The sequence below is a fragment of the Garra rufa genome, chromosome 2 (assembly GCF_049309525.1).
Source record: "Garra rufa chromosome 2, GarRuf1.0, whole genome shotgun sequence".
Lineage (NCBI taxonomy): Eukaryota > Metazoa > Chordata > Actinopteri > Cypriniformes > Cyprinidae > Garra > Garra rufa.
Window position 1 is genome coordinate 47,871,161 of NC_133362.1, and position 23,303 is coordinate 47,894,463.

The 23,303-nt window shown below is 38.7% G+C and overlaps 1 protein-coding gene across 1 annotated transcript in view; it reads right to left on the reverse strand.

Annotated features, from left to right (window-relative positions):
- abcc2 (ATP-binding cassette, sub-family C (CFTR/MRP), member 2) overlaps positions 1 to 23,303 on the reverse strand; it is a 46,244-nt gene that overhangs the window by 20,188 nt on the left and 2,753 nt on the right. The window contains exons 4-20 of the mRNA XM_073834317.1: positions 18,226 to 18,369; positions 17,994 to 18,134; positions 15,160 to 15,282; positions 15,010 to 15,065; positions 13,248 to 13,470; positions 12,399 to 12,577; positions 12,046 to 12,223; positions 11,694 to 11,948; positions 11,539 to 11,604; positions 11,316 to 11,453; positions 7,209 to 7,355; positions 6,989 to 7,073; positions 5,202 to 5,268; positions 4,934 to 5,060; positions 4,645 to 4,821; positions 1,667 to 1,834; positions 1,312 to 1,495 (exon numbers count right to left, since the gene is read on the reverse strand). Of these exons, the coding sequence (XP_073690418.1) occupies positions 1,312 to 1,495; positions 1,667 to 1,834; positions 4,645 to 4,821; positions 4,934 to 5,060; positions 5,202 to 5,268; positions 6,989 to 7,073; positions 7,209 to 7,355; positions 11,316 to 11,453; positions 11,539 to 11,604; positions 11,694 to 11,948; positions 12,046 to 12,223; positions 12,399 to 12,577; positions 13,248 to 13,470; positions 15,010 to 15,065; positions 15,160 to 15,282; positions 17,994 to 18,134; positions 18,226 to 18,369 (2,458 nt within the window). The remainder of the gene's footprint in view (positions 1 to 1,311; positions 1,496 to 1,666; positions 1,835 to 4,644; positions 4,822 to 4,933; positions 5,061 to 5,201; positions 5,269 to 6,988; positions 7,074 to 7,208; positions 7,356 to 11,315; positions 11,454 to 11,538; positions 11,605 to 11,693; positions 11,949 to 12,045; positions 12,224 to 12,398; positions 12,578 to 13,247; positions 13,471 to 15,009; positions 15,066 to 15,159; positions 15,283 to 17,993; positions 18,135 to 18,225; positions 18,370 to 23,303) is intronic.

Here is a 23,303-nt window from a genome sequence, read left to right on the forward strand (position 1 = left end):
TTCGCTTCAGCTTGAGGTCACCAAAAGATGACCAGACATTGTCCTTCAGGATTTTTTGGTAGACAGCAGAATTCATGGTTCATTTATCACAGCAAGTCTTCCAGGTCCAGAAGCAGCAAAACAGCCCCAGACCATCACACTACCACCGCCATATTTTACTGCTGGTATGATGTTCTTTTTCTGAAATGCTGTGTTACTTTTACGCCAGATGTAATGGGACATACACCTTCTAAAAAGTTCAGCTTTTGTCTCGTTAGTCCACAGAGTATTTTCCCAAAAGTCTTGGGGATCATCAGAATGTTCTGGCAAAACTGAGACGAGCCTTTATGTTCTTTTTGCTCAGCAGCGGTTGTCATCTTGGAACTCTGCCATGCAGGCCATTTTTGCCCAGTCTCTTTCTTATTGTGGAGTCATGAACACTGACCTTAACTGGCTTTATAATCTTTTCCCTACTTTCTTTCTCATTTGTTCCTGAATTTCATTTTTTGGGTTTGGATTTTTTTCCCTTTATAAAAAAAACCCTTCATTTAAAAATGGCATGTTATGTATGTGGCCTTGTTGTCAGGCATTCACAGCAGCCACCTTCACCTGTCACAACAACAGAAGCTCCACCCACCAGATCATCATCACCTGAATTCTAACACCTGATCTCAATTACCACAAACTTTATATAGCCCAAACTTTCAGAGACTCTTTGTCTGGTCTACTGTGCACATCCCAAAGTCAGCCACAGACCTCAGACCCATCTCCTGGATATTCTTCCCTTCCATTGAGATCTCTAAGGACATTATTCCCACGATTGCTAAAGGACCGTCAGATAAGCCTTACCTGCCATCATTGACATTGTTTCCTCTTTCCAAACACCATCTGTTTAATAAACTACCATTACGTTTTACTTACCTCTGTTTGCAGTCTCATCTCTACAAGTTCGTGACACTTGTGTTATCATAGTTTGATTAATATTTAAATTAGTTTGATGATCTGAAACATTAAAGTGTGACAAGCATGCAAAACAAATAAAAAATCATTAAGGGGGCCAACACTTTTTCACACCACTGTATCTTTTGAGTTGTGGTTGTCAGTTGACAGTTTTGGTCATTCACAACCAGAACAGCATGAGGACAGGCAACTTGCACCAAGAAATAAAGCACCCAATAGAAAAAGAAAGACACCCACACTTTAGCATCTGAAGCATGTAGACTTTGCAAGCACTGCAATGCAGCTTTCAGAATGTGTTCAGAAGGCCATTTTAGAATTTAGCACAATATTTAAAACTCAGACGAAAATGCAAAGATTGAATGGGAGACAAACCTTTTTTGGCATTAGCATTGTTGCTTTCTTCTTTGGCGTACGTTTCCAGGAATTCAGAGAAAGCTCCTTTACTGGCTCGAAGACCATCGTATGATCCTACCTCAGACACAACCCCATTTACCAATACAACAATCTCATCTACATACGGCAGGAAGCTGACTCCATGTGTTACCAGGATGCGAGTCTACAGAGAAAATATTATAAAATAATTACAGAACAGAAATGCAGGAATTTAAGTCTAGATTTGAGATTGGTTAAGAATCCAGCCTGAGGAAAATCCGTCAGTCAATTGCCATGTAAATACAACTGTGAAATTAGCCCAATATTGTAGCAAATTAAAGCTTTAGTCTCCTACCTTGTCTTTGAGCAGTCCTTTGGGTCCGATCACCCTTTCAAACAGATGTTTTCCCACATGTGAGTCTACAGCAGACAGTGGGTCATCCAGAAGATACACGTCTGAGGAGCTGTAAACTGCCCTGGCCAGACTCACCCTCTGTTTCTGTCCTCCACTCAGATTGATGCCCTGTGGCACAGAACATGACAAATGAAAGATTAGATAACCAGAGTTTCCCAACCCTGTCCCTGGAAGCACACTGCTGTAGCACTACACATATCTGAAGTCTTCCTAATCAAATAATTTACCTCATCAGCTCATTAGACACTTAAAGACCTGAAACCGATGAGTCAGACATCTAAGAAATGTGAAGGACAAAATGTGCTGGTGTTCCTCCAGCTGATATAATGCAACATATAAGCTACTTATTACTGTTTAGTAATTAACAATGCAATATGTGCAACATTTCTGAAATCTAGACACTTCTGATGATTGGTTAAGCATGTGTCGATAACCTCAAAATGTCCGCAAAATACTCTGCTTGGTTGATATGTAGGATTATAACATTTTTACTTTCAACTTTAACTTTAACTGATTAGGTGCTTTAAAACCTAATGAATGCATGTTTTAGTATGTGTTTATGAATACAATCAAAATCATAAAACTTTTAAAAGTTTTACATTAGGATATATAAGGATTTAAATGTATTTGATATTTATGAGGATATGAGAGTCTAAACCTAGTTGTGCAGAGGAGTATGAGGTAATACATTTAGTTCTATCCCTCAGTAGAAGTGATGGGGTCAAATGCAAGACAAAGGCAATACACTGCCTGGCCATAAATAAATTGTCATCTGTATTTAAATACATCAGATCAAATCATTATTGCAGTGATAATTATGTTTCTTAGCTTAGTATGTTTTGCATTCCAGGAAGAGATTGCTAATATTCATCAGACTCAAATTATGAAAGATTAGCTTCCCTTTGGGCTGTCAGTTGACTCCAGAACATTCCAAAGACTTTCAATGGGGTTAGGATTGGTGACCAATTGTTCATTAAAAATGGTTCACTGAACCACTATTTCGTAAATTGAGCCTGATGAATCCTGACATTGTTATAATGGAGTATTTACAGGATACATCTTTTGACATGGTTGTTTGAGTAGTAAATAGCTACTCACTGCATCAATTAGGGTTAAAAGAATTGTTGCAAAACATACAACATGCCAGAAACGTCAATCACTGCAAAAATGATCCAATCCCAAACTCATCAGTATATGCTCATTTAAATCCAAATAGTGCCATTTTTTTGTGTTGGCGAGGCACTGTATATTTCAAATATTTTCCATGCCTCTGGCAAGAATCTGCCCTGGATATGTGAACTGTGATATGCAAGGAGGGATTCAAGGACAAAAGTTTGGAATCCATGGCTCTATATCAGTGGTTCTCAAACTGGTGTATGTGAAGTGGTGGAATGGGGTATGCGAACAAAATTCTGAGCTTTGCCATTTATTTAATTCTACCCCAATTTAAAGTAATATTAAAAACAAGCATGTATTTCTGACAAGCAAAATGCCACTTTTATTATAAAACAGGAAAATGGGAGTACCGTTGTCACGAGGAGGGTCAGAGACGTGCGGATCCATTTGCAGCATTTATTAGGTAACACAAAACAAACACAAAGGGGCAGGCAGAAATCGTCGTCAAAAAACAGGCAGAAAGGTCGGGGCTGGCAGCAAGAATCAAACACGTGAGGGAGTCCAGGAATCAAAACACAGGGAAAACAAACTCGGGAAGAAACGCTCGGAAATACAGACCATACGGAACAATAAGACTTCGCAGAGTGTCTGTGTGTGTGAGTGGCTTAAATGCAGTCAGTGTGATGAGGTGCAGCTGTGAGCGGTAATCAGTAAAGTGAGAGCAGGTGAATGCAGTGATTAGTGCAGTGGCTTGTGGGGAATGAAGTCCATGAAGTGTGGTGCAAGAGTTCATGATGACAGGATAGACCAGATACGTGACAACCGTAAACGGTCAAATGACATTAAATTACCTCATCTTATTATTTTTATTTTTCACGTATAAGAATTCAATCAAGAACGCCGTTTTGAATATCCAAACGATTGCAAATGTTAATTTTATATAACCATTCAACAAAAAGGCAATATTAAGTGAGCATTTTACATTATAAATGTAGCCTACATTTTAAACATAATATTGTCAATATTGTTTGTTATATTTTCAACAAAACAATAGTTTCAATGAAATCTGCAACAGAACTGGTGAGCGTCTTCAAGCAACAGCAGTGTTTCCTTAATGAAGAAATCTGCATCTTTGAACGATTCAGAGACTCAGTGAACTACAGCCATTTGATTCCTTACTGAATGAATAAAAGATGCGACGCCTCACTCATTACAGTGACAGCCTACTGGCGATTTTAGTTTAAAATCTAATCACTTAATTTTTAAAACTCTTTGAAAATATAGAATCTGAGGTTGCAAGAAAATCACCTTTAAATCTGAAAATGTTTAAAGTTCTTAGCAATGCATATTACTAATCAGAAATTAAGTTCTGATATATTTACAATAGAAAATTTACAAAATATCTTCATGAAACATGAACTTTACTTAATATCCTAATGATTTTTGCCATAAACAAAAAATTGATAATTTTGACCCATACAATGTATTTTGTCCATTTTTGCTAGAAATAAACCTGTGCTACTTAAGACTTACTTTGTGGTTCAGGGTCACATATTGATAATACACTCAATAGAATGTTAAAAATATGACATAAAAGATGCCTCTATAAAGGAAAAATTCATGTGGAAATCAATTTAAAGGGGGAAATTTTATCCTTTAATGGAAAAATTGTGACTGCAGTCTAAGTGGGAATACTCAGAAGAATGTTAAATGCCCCAGGGGGTACACCACTGTAAAAAGTGGTAAATAAAAAAAACATACAAATTTAAACTATTTGATTATTAACATGCCATACACATTACCTTCTCTCCAATCTCAGTTTGATCTCTTCCTGGCAGAAGATCCAGGTCAGGCCCGAGCGCGCACGCCTTCACCACAGACTGGTAACGCTCCTCATCCAGATTAGAGCCAAACAGGATGTTGTCCATCAGAGTGGCGTTCTGAATCCACGCCTGCTGCGGGACATACGCTATAGACCCCTGAGAAAGAATCAGAGACATTGTAACTAACACTCCACCTGGCAAATAAGAGTGACAATATTCATTCAAGCACAGCTGAATCTGAAACTCATAATAAAATCTGTGTGATTACTTTGATATTAATGCGACCCTTGAGGCTGTGCAATTCTCCCAGCAGAGCGGATATCAGCGATGTCTTTCCAGAGCCCACAGCCCCGACCACTGCCACCAGACGACCCCGATTAATGTCCAGAGACACACTAAACAATATAATCACTGGTTAAACACTGCTAGATGCATGCAAACACACAGATAAGGACAGCAATAATACTAAATAACAGTTTTAGATGCATGTAAAAATATGAAAGTGTAATGCTGTAGTGAAACACGGCAAACCTCACTTTTTCAGAACAGGTTCTGTGTCTCTTTCCCAGGTATATGTACCATCAGTGATGCTCACGGCAGCCCCTAATTCAGGAAATTATGAGAACATTGATCACTGTCTCAGATTTCATACTACAGTACTGTTTTTGACTTGAAGTTGATGTTCTTTGCAGTATGTTAAATGCAGTGTTGGGTGCAAAGTTATTTAATTAGTTACTTGTGTTACATGCTGCAAATAAATTCAACAGTTCTAAAATCAATATTGAATTTGAAATCTAAATTTACACTACAGCGCGTTCACTTTCAGTTTTTCCTGATGCAGAGAGGAACCTTAAATACAGATTAGACTAAAATCAATCAAATCTAAAAAGGGTCTACTTTTATTTGTCTACACTGACAATAACAACAAAACGTGTTTTTTTTTTTTTAAATAAACTAAATAAACAGGGTACGCTTTCTGCCATCGCAGGCTCTGTGAACAATTGATTATTAACCAACGCTCAGTGAATACTTGACACACAAACATGAGAAATATATCTATAGATATATGTCTACTTTTAAATGAACAAATTGAAATCGAAAATGAATATTCCCTGATTATGCAATCCGTCTTTCCCCTTGTTTGAGCTATTATACGCAGCCATAACCATGTAAAACTGCTCTCGCCCAGATACAAAAAATAGATAACAAAAACACCAAAAAATAAAAAATAAAAATGTCATCAAATTATTATTGTTTCAGGGATAAATCAGAATTTACCCTAGAAGAACAGCACAATCTGACGCGGAGGAGATAATTTCTAGAATTTATTCTTACATACATTAGTTAACATTAGTTTACATGAACTTGTATGGATTTTACTAGTTGGGCTTTTCCTAAACATCCTGCCTGTCAGAATCATGTCTGTGTTTTGTCCTGTTCTGTCATGTTTTCCTAGTGTTTTCCCCCTATGTTTCTAGTTCATTTGGTTTAGTCCTTGTTTTCCCCCTTTTGATTTAGTCCTTTTGGTTTGTTCTTGCCCATATTTGTATTTCCCCCTCGTTATCTTGTTAACTTGTTTGTGACCACGCCCATGTCTCTGTGTATTTAAGTCTGCTTGTGATCACTCCCCGCTGTCCGTCGATAACGTTACATGTTTGCTGTTTTGCTCCTGGTTTTGATTTGTTTGTTTTATTTTCCAAGTGTTTTATTTAATAAACTTATATGTTTTCATTTACTCCGGATCTCCTCCTCATTCTCCACTCCTCATCCACCCAAACTGTGACACTGCCAAGCTAAATTGCAATGTTTAAGTTTTTTAAGCTTTTTTGTTCAGGTATTTGTTTTTTAAGCTTTTTTGTTCAGGTATTTGTTCAGTAATTCTTTTTGTTAACTAAAGAAGGTTACATTTTTTTTTTTAATATTTAAGTATTACAGTAATTTTAAAACTAAAAGACTAAACTATTCCATGTTTGACTTTTAATTTGTGTTGTCTATGCTTTAAGGTTTATAGAGATTTTAAGCTGTAATTAGCTATTTGAATAAGTAAGTTACTTATTAAGTAAATAAATTAGTTATTAAAATAAAATATTGATGACGCAATTAATTGCTTTTTGAAAATAACTTATCCAACTCCGATTAAATGATAAGTAACTATTTAAAAATGGATTTGTTACATTGTTACTGCAAATACTAATGAGTGAGTCAAAATGTGATTGATCAGATTTTAGCCTTTCTAATTTAAAATCATCATGTTAATATGAAGAACTTTTTCAAAAGCTATCAGTTTTAAGAAATAGGAAATGATGTAACAATGAGTTCTTACTGTGGCTGTCGTCATGCGTTACTGCCATTGTGTCCAGATCGTTGCCACTCAGAAATTTCTCAAGTCTTTTCTTAGACACAGTGGTCTGAACAAAGTACAGAGAGAACAGATTTCTAATTAGTTCAGTGATAGTTTTTAATATAACTGCAAACAAAGCCCATTGAAAGGTGGCAATAAAATGCTTGGGTATAAATATAACAGCATGTATTTCTTCAAATACCTGAACCATGATGGAAATCAGCTGTGGAAGCATGGCCAGTGGGAAGCGCAGAATATTAAAGAGCGAGATGGAGGTGAAAGCTTTCTCCGCATCCAGGATGTTATTAGGACTCACAGACACAAATACAGCAAAGGTCGCCAGAGACACCTGCAGATGACATGATATGAGCTCCATCTCTAAAGTTCATATTTCTTACACTTATTTTTGTAGTCAATCAAATGACTACACAATTTTATTTTAAAGGAGAAGTTTACTTCCAGAACAAAAACGTACAGATAATTTAGTCACCCCCTTCTCATCCAAGATGTCTATGTCTTTCTTTCTTCAGTTGAAAAGTAATGTTTCTTGAGGGGAAAAAAATCAGAATTTCTCTCCATATAGTGGACTTCAATAGTGCCCCCAAGTTTGAAACTTTTAAAATGCGAAAATGAGACATGAGTATTGTGTTCTTAACCAAAATTAGACATATAAGCGACCTATTGACTTCACACTTCTTCCTTCTCTCCACTCTCTATCTTTTACTCTGATACTGTCAGGATATGTCTGTGTTCTGTCCTGTTCTGTTCTCCTAGTGTTTTTTCCCTTATGTTTATAGCTAATATGGTTTAGTCCTTGTCTCCCCCTTTTGGTTATGTTAATTTAGTTCAGTCATGCCCATATTTGTATTTCCCCCTTGTTACTGGGACCTAGACAGTCCAATATTTCTATTAGACTTACTTCTCTTAGATTTGACTAATTTTAAATTTCACTTAGGTCTTTAATTCCACTTTGATTTTAATTAGGGCCGGGACTCGATTAAAAAATTTAATCTAATTAATTAGAGGCTTTGTAATTAATTAATCGAAATTAATCGCATTTTAATCGCATATAAATATTTGACCTGAGAACAGTGAGAAGTAAGATTTTTACATGGATTTTTAGTATACCATTGAATAATGACTGAATACATAAGCTTAAGCAACAAAATATTGTTTATTTTTGTTCAACCAAGTCCAACAGACCAGTGAAATATTGCCATTAAGTGTAGCAAGAGGTACGTTCTTTAACGAGTCTTTCATGCCGAGATCTCTGCTCTTGTGTTTGCTTAATTATGCATTTAAACGTTAATGACCAAACCTATCATTATAAATGTTGCTGCACATGGAATATAACGCGGATAACATTTTAAAAATATTTTTTTATCAGGTTACACACTGATTATTTATCACTCAAACCCCTTTCTCTACCTGTCCGTTGGTCGGGCATATCCTCCATGTTTGTAGTTTTTTAACACTTTGTATGCGTGTTTGTAGTTCTAATCGAATCCTCGTTCACGGCGCAGTGTGTTGCGGGCAATATTAGCCGTTAAGAGTGTGCATTGATCGTTAAGTAGTAGACCATCCGGGAATATTTGGAATACCTTTTTAAACATACTACGATTTGGGACATACAATACTATTTAGGACGGACGCATCTTGTCTGAACGCTATTTGGTGCTCCAGTATTATCAGTCCGCGGAATCTCATCCAGTGAGAAACGTTCCGCGGTGCAAAACTAAGTGCGATTAAAATGCGTTAAAAAAATTTTAACGCGTTATTTTTGTGTAATTAATTAATCTAAATTAACGCGTTAAAGTCCCGGCCCTAATTTTAATTCTAATTAAAACAAATTAGACTTTATTTGAAAAGACTTTATTTGATCAGATCGACAAATTATTTAATTATTTACAGCTTGGAATTAGGAATTAATATGTTTACTCCTTTTAATAAAAATTACATAAATAGGATTAACAGTCATTAATAATGTGATTCTTGTTATTGATGCTATGCTTTTAATTGTGGCATTCATTTTTATACTCAAAAATATGTGATAAACCACAAATGTATAACCTTTTTAAACCCCACCCGTCTGACGTGAAATCAATCTTTTTTTTTTTTTTTTTTTTTTGCCTCAGCGATGCAGGATGATTTTGACGTTGAAGAAGAAAACAAGAAGGGATTTTTCAAAATACTCTAACTCTATTGACCCAGATTAAACAGACTAGGCATGCGCATCACAGAAACGAGATGACAAGCATTTGAGGTTAAAAAGTATATCAATTGTCAATTTGTTTGAAAAAAGACCAATCGTTTCACTACATAAGAACTTACTTCCTCGACTGGAATCATTTAGAGCCCTTTGGAGTGGCATTTAAATTGCATTTTGGAAGTTCAAACTTGGGGGCTCCATTGAAGTCCACTATATGGAGATAATTCCTGAAATGTTTTCCTCAAGAAACATAATGTTTTTATCGACTGAAGAAAGAAAGACTTGAACATCTTGGATGACAAGGGTGCATTATCTGTACATTTTTGTTCTGGAAGTGAACTTCTCCTTTAAGCAGGATACACACTTCAGTTTAGTCAAACATATGAAATGAGATGCATGAGATGAGTTTGAGACTTGAAACTGTTTCTGAATGCTCTTAAGCAATGACTGTGTTAAACATTTTCAAGAAACAACATTATTGCTATAGGGTCCAGCATTGCATAGATGGGAACATTTGTTACAGTGCTCTTCACTAATATTGGCACCCTTGGTAAATATGAGCAAAGGTGGCTGTGAAAATAAATCTGCATCATTTATCCTTTAGATCTTTCATTCAAAAGATCACAAAACCTAAACTTTCATTGAAGTAAAACAATGGAAACTTTTGGGGGGGGGGGGGGGGGGTTTACACAATTCTTTGTAAAATGTATTATAGTCTTGTTATAGAAATCACTTCCAAATTTGACTCTGCAAAGAGCGGGAAAATCGGGACCACAGGACTGATAAGATAACATTGTGTTTTATGTTTTGGCTGGAGAAACCAGCCGTACCCCGACTTAGGACAATGTTCTAATTGGTCAAGACACCATTTAGGATGTGTCCAAAAGCTGAGTTTAAATACTCAGGACACCATCAAATCTCTCTCTCTCTTACTCTTCGCCCTTCTTCTTACCGAACTTCCAACCAATCAGCAACGTCGGGAAACCCCTTTCTGGAACGACGCGACAAAAGGAATTCCCTTAACCCAAAGGCAACGCAAGTACAACCGCCAGATTCTAGCTGAATTGGTGCATTTGATGTAACGTTTAATAACCTCATTGAAAGACTCAATACGAGGGTTAATGTAAGTGATGGATGGTTGTTCAGGTCTAAGCAATTGCACATATTGCTATACACTTGGGACATCATATTTTCATTCCTTTAAACTCATTCTTTCCTCACTTTCTCATTCTGCAACCTGTGTGAATGCGTGTGTTTATGTCTTAGACTAGCTTGTATGTTTTAGGTTTATCCAATAAAATCGTATTTTTATTAGAAAAGAGAACTATCTTGTGTTTTGTGCTTACAAGTTATTGTCTTAAACTGTCGATCTTGCTACTGTGCTGATATATAGTGTTAACACTACATTCAGGATAGTACTATCCATTGCAGAGTTACGTTATTTGGCTCGTTCTATGAATCGTGCGCCGACTCTGAACAGCTGTAAAACAGCAACTCTGTTCAAATTTCCCTATTGAATCCTATTCAATTCCCTTTGAGCTAAATTTAAATGTAATAACCCTACAAACGTGAACTAGAGAAAACATTTATTTCATAATAAGGTTTCAATTGTTTTACTTCAATGAAAGGTTAGATTTTTTAATGAAAGATCTAAAGGATAAACGATGCAGATTTATTTTCACAGCCACCTTTTCTCATATTTCCTGGTGCCAGTGTTATTGGAGGGCACTGTAGTTCAGAATGTGAGGTGGACGTGATTTAACCAAGTACAGCATGTTCTTGGATCAACATGCTTGTTGATCCTAGAACAACATTTCAATCAACCAATCAGAATTAAGGGATTGATACAGGAAATGTCAGTTTTAGGCTTACGATCAGGGTTAGGTGCTTCTACACCCTTGTTAATCAACTATCATTTCCCTCTGATTTTAGGAATAAATTATGGGTAGGGTTAGGTTTAGGAGTAGGAATTAGGTTAAGTCTATATTTTTGGACAGCAATGTTGATCCACGAACATGTCTTACATAATATTACTTTGACTCACAAATACATTTGTGTAGTAGACAGGTATTTCATATAAAAAAAAATTGTGATACTCACAATAGCTGGAGCACATGAAAATATGAAGGTGGACACAGATGAGAGGTAGGCAAACTTCCTCATCACCTTCAGCTCCTTCTCTCGAATGTCCTGAACCTGAGACTCAAACGACGATTCCCAGGCGTAATACTTAAGAACCTATGACAATGTGCAGATTGGACTGAATTAAAAATAAAAATATGACTTGAAGCATGTCAGAGGAGTGGGATGCAAGAACACTTACTTTTATTCCATTCAATATGTCATTCACAATTTTCATGCGTGAGTCTTTAAATTTCATGTTTTGCATCTGAAAAGAAAAAAGTTTGTTTTTATAGTCATTTTGTAAACAGATATCTCTTTTACAAGAGCAATGCTTCATGAAGCAAACCGAATCACCTGGAAGCCCCTGGATTTGGTGGCCAGCCAGCCATTGATGGGCACCATCAGCACCATGACCAACAGACCGGCCAGAACAGAGGGACCCAGCTCAATCCAGAGGAACGCGATGGACAGAGCGATCTGCAGCGGACACGACCACAGCAAATGGATGAAGTTGGTGACGTCATTAAATCTTTGGGCGTCCGCTGACATCAGGTTGACAATCTCTCCAGCAGTCGACTCTTTCCTAGAGTCGTTGGATACGACCAATGCCTGAGAGGAACCAGTACATAATGAGCCTTCACAACATCATCCACTGGCACAAATACCGCACTACAAATGGATGCAATGGAGAAATCTATCGGTGTACCTTCTTATAAACAGCAGCCATGAGAGCTGTGCGCACTTTCATACCCAGGGCAAAACATTGCTGGAAATACTGCTGTAGAAACACAGACTGCAAAAAAGCCACCAGCAAAAGCAGCACTGCGTACAGGTAGCCATTCCATGCATAACTTGTTTTGTCCTGAGTGAAGGAGATCATTAACCTGTGACAAACCACATCTCATATTGGTAAGAAGTTTCAGAAACACAAACAGTAAAAAACAAACAGGGTAATAACAGACTATCATCTCCAAGTCTGAAGGCCAGAATCAACAACAAAACTCTTGTGGTACAAGAAGAAAAGATCTGATAATGAAATGAACACAGAAGGCCACTTACTTGAGAATCTGTGGGCTTGCAAATGCAAGAAGGTCTTGTATCAGTTTGTAGAAGGCTGACTCTAAAAGCACCCATTTGAAGGTTTTTGCAATGGTGGAGACCAGCCAGGAATTGGGATATTCTAATTCTGAATCCTTTTTCGTCTTCTTCTTCTTCTCTTTCTTCTTTCCTGTCTCCTCCTAATATTGAGCACAGCAGTTAAGTGTTTGGTCCTTAGATTATTTTGCTTTAATAGACTACACTCCAAAAATACTCCTTCAATACTACAAAGTAGAGTCTTATTTTAGTTTAATCGAAAATCAGTTTTCAGGTTTAAATCCGTTTTGTTTAGTTTGTCTAAAAGAAGCCAACATTATTTAGTATGTATTTTTTGAAGTGCATATCAAAAAGCATGATGCATATTTTAAAAAGGCATCACAGCTTATAATAAGATTTCAAAGTTTTATTTATAGTAAGTAAACTAATCATTTTTTTTTATCTTAAGTAAAAACTATATTACATATTATTATTAGTATTATTATTATAGCTATTTTAGTTTTTGGTTAATGTGAAAATAACATGTAAACAGCCAAAAAATATCATACTGACTTACATAAAGTACATTTTGTCTTATATATGTATGTTTTTGTCAGTGGAAATATAAATACCTAAAAGATTTGAATTTAAATCACAAATGTCATTTAAGAAAAGCTAATACATCTGGCTGTGAAAAAAACAGACTTATTATTATTATTATTTTTTATGTTGGTCCAAATCCATATTAGTTGTAGCCGGCTACAAATGCATTACAATGCTAGTCATTAGTAGTAATGTTGAGAGATGCTTATGCACTAATTATTCTTCTCTTACCATGACTAGAACATCTTGACTGACTCCTTTGGCCAAGCCGCTCTGGTGATCATCTTTAGCCTTTTGTTTATTTTGTTTCTTCTGTAGGTTGCTGCGGGCTTTTTTCAGCTCATTTGCCATAATGTCCTGAAACTCCTGGCAGATGGTCTGAGTGGAGTCCTTCTCACTCAGATCCCACATGTCCTCCTGAACCAGAGGCCTCTTAAAGCCTTTCATTACCATGCTGAGGAACAAGATTCAAAAGAATATTATGAATATGAGAGATTGCACATACAGTCAGGGTCGTAGCATCTGGGTACGCAGGTTATGCAGGTGCATATGGGCCCGGGAAGATTAGGGTCCTGTCGAGCCAAGGGGGAACTTTTAATTGAAACGAGGGAACAAACATAGTCCTGGCCCGAGACGCTCAGGGCTAAGGCCTGTCCTTGTCCGACAAGAACAGAGCCGGTGTTGCAGTCATTAAAATAGTTCAGTTTTGGATTCTAATGGCAAAGTGGCTAGATTTATTTTCTTTATTAAGTTAATTTAGAAATATGTTTGCAACATTTTATGTTTGTTAAATTCAAGCTAAAGTAACGACCAAGCAGCCAGCGGCAATGAGTTGAGCATGTTTGATCAATTTAGCCTTCTCAAATCAACACGACTTGCCTAAAATAAAATCTATAGACATAAAACACTTGATGCATTTCACAATATTAATCAAAACATTTAACCTAGATAAATGTGTGCTGTTAGACGCATATCCAGTCGTTTGTGTGGAGAGTGGAAGCTAAAGCGCGCTTTGCAGGACATGGAAGCACCAGCGAGATGAATTGCACAGTGGAAACCTAAAATACGCCATCATTTTTGCTCATAAAGATAAGAGTAATACATCATTCAGAACTTGAAAAGATCTACTTTTAGAATCACAATATCAACAAAACGTTGTGCTTTCGTAAAATAGCTAAAGAGAACAAACATGGCTTTCTGCCATCTCTGTCTTGAGAAGACGAAACTCAGCGAATATTTGCCTTACAGACATGATAAATATACCTATAGAATTCATGCAATAAAATCATGTTATTTTGCATAAAGTTAATGTGACAATTCTGCTTACTTCAACTCAGTTAACTGGCTGATTTATGAGAAAAATAAAACAATGGTGACAAAGTTATAGGCTTGTTGGCTTTTCTGAGGTAGGCAAGATGTTGTTACTATTATTATGACTTATTCACAAGATGTTTATTGATGATTTTTTTAACTCTGATTGATTGATTTCATGAGACATCGTGTTTTTTGTTTTTTTTTACATGCATTCAAATATTTTTTCACATTGATTTCATGCTGCAAATATTAAAAAGGAAAAGATAATTGATTCACATGCTCCTTGGTCTGAGGGGAATACAGTTATCTCACTACAAATGAAATAGCGTGAAAACATTTATTGTTATTTGTTTGTATTTTATCATAAAATTGACAGAATTTATAGGCTGAGACTTGCGTGCAACAAATAATGAACGAACTTGAAAATATAAATTATTATATCCAAGCATTTATACCATAAAAAAAAACAGCTTGTGAATACTCACGTAACGTTTTGCACTTAAGAAAAATCAACGAGTTAACCGAGTTGGAGCCCATAATGATTGGGGGCCATACAATTTTTTTTTTGCATTTGACTTGATATGCCACTGTATACAGTATATGAGTTATACTAGACAGACACAACAGTTTTACTAATCAGTAAAAAGTCAGAATGACAGATGATAAAACTCAGATCTACCTGTTAAACCAGTTAAAGGTGATTCTGCTGAGAAACGTTGCTTTGGCTTCAGGATTCTGCAATAAATTTGAGAAAATAAATTAGACAAATATACATTTGCTGCATGTTTAAGTGGCATTACAATTGAGGTTTCTCACACGCTTTCCATACCTTTTTTGAAATTCTTTCAATTTCAGGTGAAACGTCAGCAATAGCTGATAAAACAAAAGCGATCAGCTGCAGTCCATAGCCGATGTAGAACAGGCAGAATCGAGGAACATCAGCGATTTCTTCCTGAGGAAAAACATGTCAAATACATGATTATTTCAGTGAGACTGAATACAATAATGTGTATTTTCAGACTAGTGAAAAGAAAACATCCAAAAGACACCATTAAGTGTTTCTTTCATAGCACTTTATCTGTTTGTGTCAATAGATTTCAATCACATTACATATTTAAAAGGCTGTTTACTCAAAATGAGTTTTTTCTCCTACACTGAGCCATAAATCTCCACTTACACACACACCACACTTTACATTTTTATTCCTGTCTATATCCTGAAAGTTTTTACAGAGGGATTTGTTCATATACAATTTGTTTGATTTTATACAAAAATTTTGGAAAAAAAATATATTGTTTGGTTTCTGTTCAGTTTTTTTCTGAATTATGCCTTCTGTAAAAAATGTTGACTCTAATATGTCAAAAATATTAAACAAGAACTTAGAAATGTATGCAAATTAGTGCACATTTCGTTAAAAAAATGGCTCATTTGCCTATGTAAACCTAACATTTACGAAAACTTGTAATACAAAAAATGTTTGCAATTAATACACTCAAGGCGCTACAACAGTATGAAACAACAAAAAAAGAAAACACTACTCCATAATATAAATCAAAATAACAACGACAACAGCTGTAAGATTATAACTTAAAAGCTTCACTAAAAAGATGTGTTTTGAGTAATTTCTTAAATCAGCCAAAGAACGGAGCATTCCCAATAGGAGGAGGCAGAAAATTCCTCAACCTGGGAGCAATAAAAGAGAATGTCCTCCCACTCCATAGTTTTCAGTTGACAGCGAGGTTGGTACAGAGTAAGAGAACCAGCAGAGCGGAGAGACCGAGATGGAGCGGACACCATGACCAGATTACAAACATACTCTGGGGCACCCATGTACTGCTTTATAAGTTAAGATAAGAACTTTTAAATCAATGCATGGTTGAACTGGAAGCCAGTGTAATTGGAAAAAGCACAGGAGTGATATGACGGCGTTCAAACACGAGCAGCTGAATTTTGCACATTTTGCAGCCTCTTAATCGAATTTGCAGGGAGCAAAAAGTGAATTACACATTAGAAATGTGTAAAAAGCATTTCTGCTTTAGGCATAAAGAGAAATGGTCTTATAAATGCACTATTCAGAAGATGATAAAAAGATACTTTGGTAACAATATTAAAATGAATGTTAAAAGTAAGCTGTGCATCAAAATTAAACCCAAATTCTGCACCTGCACAGAAGGGATAATCTGGCAGTCATCCACTGTAAATTTAAAATGATTACATCTATTCACAGCATTTGAAGTGCCAATCAATAGATCTTCAGTTTTTGAGCAGTTTAGTTCTTTGGTATTAGGTTTTGTTTCATCTAAGCCATTATTTCCAGTAAACAAGCAGATAAGGTTGAAACATCAGGTTGAGTATCAATGTAAATCTGGGTCTCGTCTGCATTGCAATGATAACCCAGACCATGCTTTTGAATAATCTACCCAAGAGGCAGCATAAAAATGCTAAAAAGAGTAGGACCCAAAACCGACCCCTGAGGAAAACCCTGTCTGAGATCTAATTGCACCAGTATAGAAAAATTGTTTGCGTTTTAACATTTTAAAACACCAGAAAGACCAATCCACTTATGTAATCTATCCAGTAGAGTAGTGTGACTAATGGTACCGAATGCAGCACCGGGATCTAATAAAACCAAAATGCCACAAGCACCAAAATCTGCTGCAACAAGTAGATCATTCATTATCCTCCGTGCTGTGTCCAGACCTAAACCCTATGATAAAAAGGTCTCTATACAATAATATAAACAATAAACCAGATAAGATTTTCCATATGGAAAATATTGCTTTGTTTCAGTTTACTTTATGTGTGCTGATAAAGATGTGTAGATAATAGTCAGTTAAACTAGTCTGACATATGAAAAAAAAAACTAACATTTATTAAACCTTTAAACAAAATCTAAAATAATAAAAAAGAAATAAAGTTTGCATGTGTGTTTTTGAGTATCATATAGCTCATCCAGCTCATACTGTATGATATAGAGAGACATTTTCAGAGATTGAAACTGAGAGAAAATATGTAATTTGGTGCAGATGCTACTGTTTATATGGTGAAATTCTGATGCTTGTAATGTAAATAAAAAGAGATCTTTGTAACAGTAGAGCAGATACTGACATAAAAAACTATATAAATATCAGTCATCACACTGTATCTCCAATAATGTGTCTAAGTAAGATGAGATTGAAATGATCCAAACATATACAGTAATGCAATGCAATCCAGTGATGATTGAGAGATGAACAAATTAACATTCCTCAAAAGATGTGAGATGCTTTGGAGGCTTGGGAATATCATTCCTCCACTGAGGAACAGTGAAAGTAAAGCTTCTGGAAACAAACATTCCTTAAAATATACTGATGATCAGATTTGAGGCTCAATGATTTTTCTAAAAAAATATTAATGGAGAATCAAGTGAAGCCAAGGATATTCTGGAAATATCACTGCAGTAATTCCTATATTTACTTGATAAAAAACAGTCAAGATTTTCAGCAAAAAGACACGGGGAGCACATTTTACTGATAAAGAATTCTAAACTACAATCAGACGACAGAGAACATGAAGTAGATTGAGTGCAACAAGTTTATCAACCAAGTTCAATCATAGCTGATAATTTTGTCTAAAATAGCATTTGCAAGTAATACTCCACAGCAGAGGCAGATGTGTCAGTACCTTGTTCAGTGCGTCTCTCAGTAAGGTCTGGAACTGGAAAACAGCACACACCACCTGAAGCAGCCAGAACACAAAGAGACTCCCAGAGTCCACAGATTTCAGCCTACGCCGCACAGACTCCTGGTACAGCATCACGACTAGCTACACAAACACAAACCGCTCAACATATTAACATCTGCAATTATCTACTGGTCTGCATGTAAATGAAGCTAATAAATATTTATGAACTTACCCACGAGACGGCAAACAGAACCGGATTGGTGTAGAGCACCACTGGATTTTTTTGAGCTGTGGAGTCACTCGACGGCCCATAGTCTTCACCGAGAGTAAGAGCCAGCTCCGCTATCGCTGTCAGAAACAGCAGGCCAGACACGACCTTTTGCACAACAACGACAGAGTTAGGACGAATGTAAAAAGTTGCAAAACATTGGGTCGCACTGCTAAAGAACTTTATTTTGGGCCTTTGACTAAATTATAAAAGTGTTATTTTTTTAGTTTCTGTAGACCAGCTGAGAACTTTATTTACCATTAGCTACTTTAAAGGAGAAACGTAACTTTAAATTCCAGTTACAAAATTACTTATATGGTCACAAATATGACTTGGGGAAAGTTACTTTTAAAAGTAATGCATTACAGTATTGAGTTACTCCTTAAAAAAGTAACTAATTATGTTACTTTTTATGGAAAGTAATGCGTTGCGTTACTTTTTAAATCTGGGCAGGGCTTGCTTGTTTGTTTTTAATATAAAAAGTTATATTTTTGTCAAATGTAAAAGCCTTTTTACACCAAAAGCCTCAGGCTTACAGAAAAGTCAATTGACGTCTGTACAGTAGACCGCAGAAGAACAAATGTCAACTTTTCAGCAATAAAAAGGAAAACAAATGTTAGATTATCTTGAGTAATTTCTGCTTATTAGTGTGGATGAACTGGATCATCGAAGGTCGGCAGCAAAGACATCGGTTAATAAAACGGGATTAAATACATAAAGGATATTTGTATTATTTAACATATTTAATATCGCAGGTTTGCGTTGAATTTCACTGTTTTTATTCGTTTTGAGGAATACTGTATCTGTTTTTTTAGTGAGTGAGATGAATTAATGCATGTTCACATTTATTCTAGAACTAAAGTAACATCTTACTCACAATTTCTCTCAACATGGAGACAGGAGAGCTTTTAATCAATAATGGGGATAAATGGGGGGAAAAGTAAGTAGCGTTACTTTTTTGAAAAAGTAACTCAGATATTTTCTTCTCAATTAAAAAGTAATTTGTTACTTTACTGGTTACTTGGAAAAATAATATTAGTACGAAACTTGCGTTACTTTTAATGCATTACCCCCAACACTGGTGCTATATAATGATACATTTTGTTAAAAAATGTTGTCTATGCAGTTACACTGGACCCTAACCACCATGAGGAGAATTTGGTTCAACAAGGGTAAGAGTAAAGGGACTGAATTGTTATTTTTAAAGTCTGCATGAAACAGAGGGTGCGATTTTGTGACATATCTGAGTGAAACTGCAATACACAGATCTGAGAACAGTCTCTTAATGTCCACAGTGTGTCAAGGATTTGACTGAAGCGGGCAAAATATTTCTAATGTTTTTTTTTTTATTATTAAACATTTTATTAACTGTGACTTACTGTCCTGTTTATTGTGTACATGGCTTCAGTAAGTAGTTTTCACTTGTTGTTCATTTGACTATCTCTGAATAAATCGTGGTAACACTTTCTGCGAAGCCTTTTTGCACCTATCTGGTCTATCCTGTCATTATGAACTCTTGCACCACACATCATGGACTTCATTTCCCACAAGCCACTGCTCTAATCACTGCATTCACCTGCTCTCACTTTACTGATTACTGGTCACAGCTGCACCTCATCACACTGTCTGCATTTAAGCCACTCACACACACAGCCACCTTGCGAAGTCTTATCATTCCCTATGGTTGTTATTCTAAGCGTTTTCCATGTTTCCATGCTCCCTGGCCTTGTTGTTTCCTTAGTTTATTCCTGGTTTGTTTTGTTTGTCTTATTTGTTTTGTTTGTCACTTTGGACTGCCCTTCTGGATTTCGACCCCCCGCCTGTGTTACGGATTACTCTCTGGATTGTCTTTGAGGTTACTGTTTGCCGATATTTTGACCCTGTCTGTTTGACCACGTCTGTTAAATAAATGCTGCGAATGGATCCGCACGTCTCAGTTTGACTCCCTGTGACAGAAGACTTCGCCAAACCAGGATCCAGCGGCTTTGTTTCACCTCCAGCATCACAATATGGACCCGCATGAGTCTGTAAGCAAGATGGCCTCCCTTCTAGAGTCTCTTGACAAGATGACCTCCCTTCTAGACTCTGTTCGCAAAATGGCTGCCCTTCCAGAGTCTGCTCTCAAGATGGGCCCCCTTCCACAGCCATGGCACAAGATGGCTACCATCAAATCAGTGACTGCGCCGCCAGAGCGCCCTCCAGTGACTGCGCCGCCAGAGCGCCCTCCAGTGACCGCTCGCTCAGAGCCTGCTCTTCCAGAGTCTCCGCTGGAGACGCCCAGCCCTCCTGAATCTCCGCTGGGGTCGTCCAGTTCTCCAGAGCCCGCTCCTCAAGAGCGTTGTCCAGAGCCCGCTTCACAAGAGCGTCGTCCAGAGCCCGCTTCACAAGAGCGTCGTCCAGAGCCCGCTTCACAAGAGCGTCGTCCAGAGCCCGCTCCTCAAGACAGCCTTCCAGAGACTCCGCTGGTTCAGCCCAGCCTTCCAGAGACTCCGCTGGTTCAGCCCAGCCTTCCAGAGACTCCGCTGGTTCAGCCCAGCCTTCCAGAGCCTCCGCTGGTTCAGCCCAGCCTTCCAGAGACTCCGCTGGTTCAGCCCGGCCTTCCAGAGCCTCCGCTGGTTCCGCCCAGCCTTCCAGAGACTCCGCTGGTTCCGCCCAGCCTTCCAGAGACTCCGCTGGTTCCGCCCAGCCTTCCAGAGACTCCGCTGGTTCCGCCCAGCCTTCCAGAGACTCCGCTGGTTCCGCCCAGCCTTCCAGAGACTCCGCTGGTTCCGCCCAGCCTTCCAGAGACTCCGCTGGTTCCGCCCAGCCTTCCAGAGACTCCGCTGGTTCAGCCCAGCCTTCCAGAGACTCCGCTGGTTCCGCCCAGCCTTCCAGAGACTCCGCTGGTTCAGCCCAGCCTTCCAGAGCCTCCGCTGGTTCCGCCCAGCCTTCCAGAGCCTCCGCTGGTTCCGCCCAGCCTTCCAGAGACTCCGCTGGTTCCGCCCAGCCTTCCAGAGACTCCGCTGGTTCAGCCCAGCCTTCCAGAGACTCCGCTGGTTCAGCCCAGCCTTCCAGAGACTCCGCTGGTTCAGCCCAGCCTTCCAGAGCCTCCGCTGGTTCAGCCCAGTCTTCCAGAGGCTCCGCTGGTTCCGCCCAGCCTTCCAGAGACTCCGCTGGTTCCGCCCTGCCTTCCAGAGCCTCCGCTGGTTCAGCCCTGCCTTCCAGAGCCTCCGCTGGTTCCGCCCTGCCTTCCAGAGCCTCCGCTGGTTCCGCCCAGCCTTCCAGAGACTCCGCTGGTTCCATCCAGTCGTCCTGAGATTCCTGTCTGCCCGGTTCTGGTCACGGAGCTCATGCATGGACTGTTCCCACCCACCCTCCCTGCTGCTCCAGTCCCGCCACCTCTGTCTCCTGACAGTCCCTCTGCTCACCCACATCCCACCTTCGGTGCAGAGGACTTGCCGTGGGACTGCCAGTCTCCATCGGTGTCCAGACTGAAGGATCCCTCACCATCACCTCCAGTCTCAGAGTCCTGGACTCCACCTCGGTCCTCCGACCCTGCGGCCCCACCCCGGCTCTGTGCTCCCTCGTCTCCGTTGTCGGCCATCGGCCCACCAGCTCCTCCGGGCTCCATCGTCTCTCCAGCTCTGCCCCGGTCAGTCGTCGCCCCACCTTCGCCTCTGGACTCTACTCCTCCGGCTGCGCCTCGTCACTCCGTCCTGCCGGCTCTGTGGACCTCCTCCCTCCCGTGGGCACAGCCTCGATCCTCTGTCACTCCGGCTCCGCTGCGTACCTCCGGACCTCCATCTCCGCCGGGGTCGCCAGAGCCTTGGGTTCCGCCTTGGCCCTCCGGATCCTCTGTGTCGCCCAGGACCATCGACTCTCCGGTTCCGCCTCGGGCTCCACCGGCTCCACCTCCGTCGGTCGGCCCCATGCAGGAGCCAACCCTTCCTCCGCCATGGCTTCTCCCTCAGTCGGCTCAGCCTCAGTTCGTGGTTCCAGTACCCCTACATGGACCTGGCCCTCCATCCCTCCCCCTGTTCCGCCTCCGCTCCACCACCCTCCAGGTTGTATTAGGTAGTTAGAGCGTCTGGAAGCCGCTCCTTGGGGAGGGGCTCTGTCACGTATCTGGTCTATCCTGTCATTATGAACTCTTGCACCACACATCATGGACTTCATTTCCCACAAGCCACTGCTCTAATCACTGCATTCACACTTTACTGATTACTGGTCACAGCTGCACCTCATCACACTGTCTGCATTTAAGCCACTCACACACACAGCCACCTTGCGAAGTCTTATCATTCCCTATGGTTGTTATTCTAAGCGTTTTCCATGTTTCCATGCTCCCTGGCCTTGTTGTTTCCTTAGTTTATTCCTGGTTTGTTTTGTTTGTCTTATTTGTTTTCTTTGTCACTTTGGACTGCCCTTCTGGATTTCGACCCCCCGCCTGTGTTACGGATTACTCTCTGGATTGTCTTTGAGGTTACTGTTTGCCGATATTTTGACCCTGTCTGTTTGACCACGTCTGTTAAATAAATGCTGCGAATGGATCCGCACGTCTCAGTCTGACTCCCTGTGACACCTTTATTTATAATACATTATACGGGTATTCTTAAGGCATTATAATGAATGCATGATGCATTATAAAAAATCATAAGAACAGTGTTAACATGTTACATTTTTTACTTATTTGTGGTTATAGCTTTTAAGTGTATGATGATTTATAATACAGTGAACACGTTGCATCCACTTCAGTTATACTTCTCATAGTTACAACGTATTATAAGTACAGACCACTTATAAGTAATAATATTTCTCAAAGAGCCATAAGATCAGGCATCAGATCAGATGAATGTGAAATATGATCAGTTTGATTATTTTGATTGTACCCTTTAGACAGCTTTTGATAAGTAACTCTGTAACCGCATGTCAGCTAGCAGTAATTATTATCAGTAGTATGCTAAATATATGCTAACACTGTATTTTGATGGTTCCCCAAAAGACAAACTGATTATAACTAACTTTGCAAGTATGTGAACCTTCTACCTAGAGTAACCTTAATC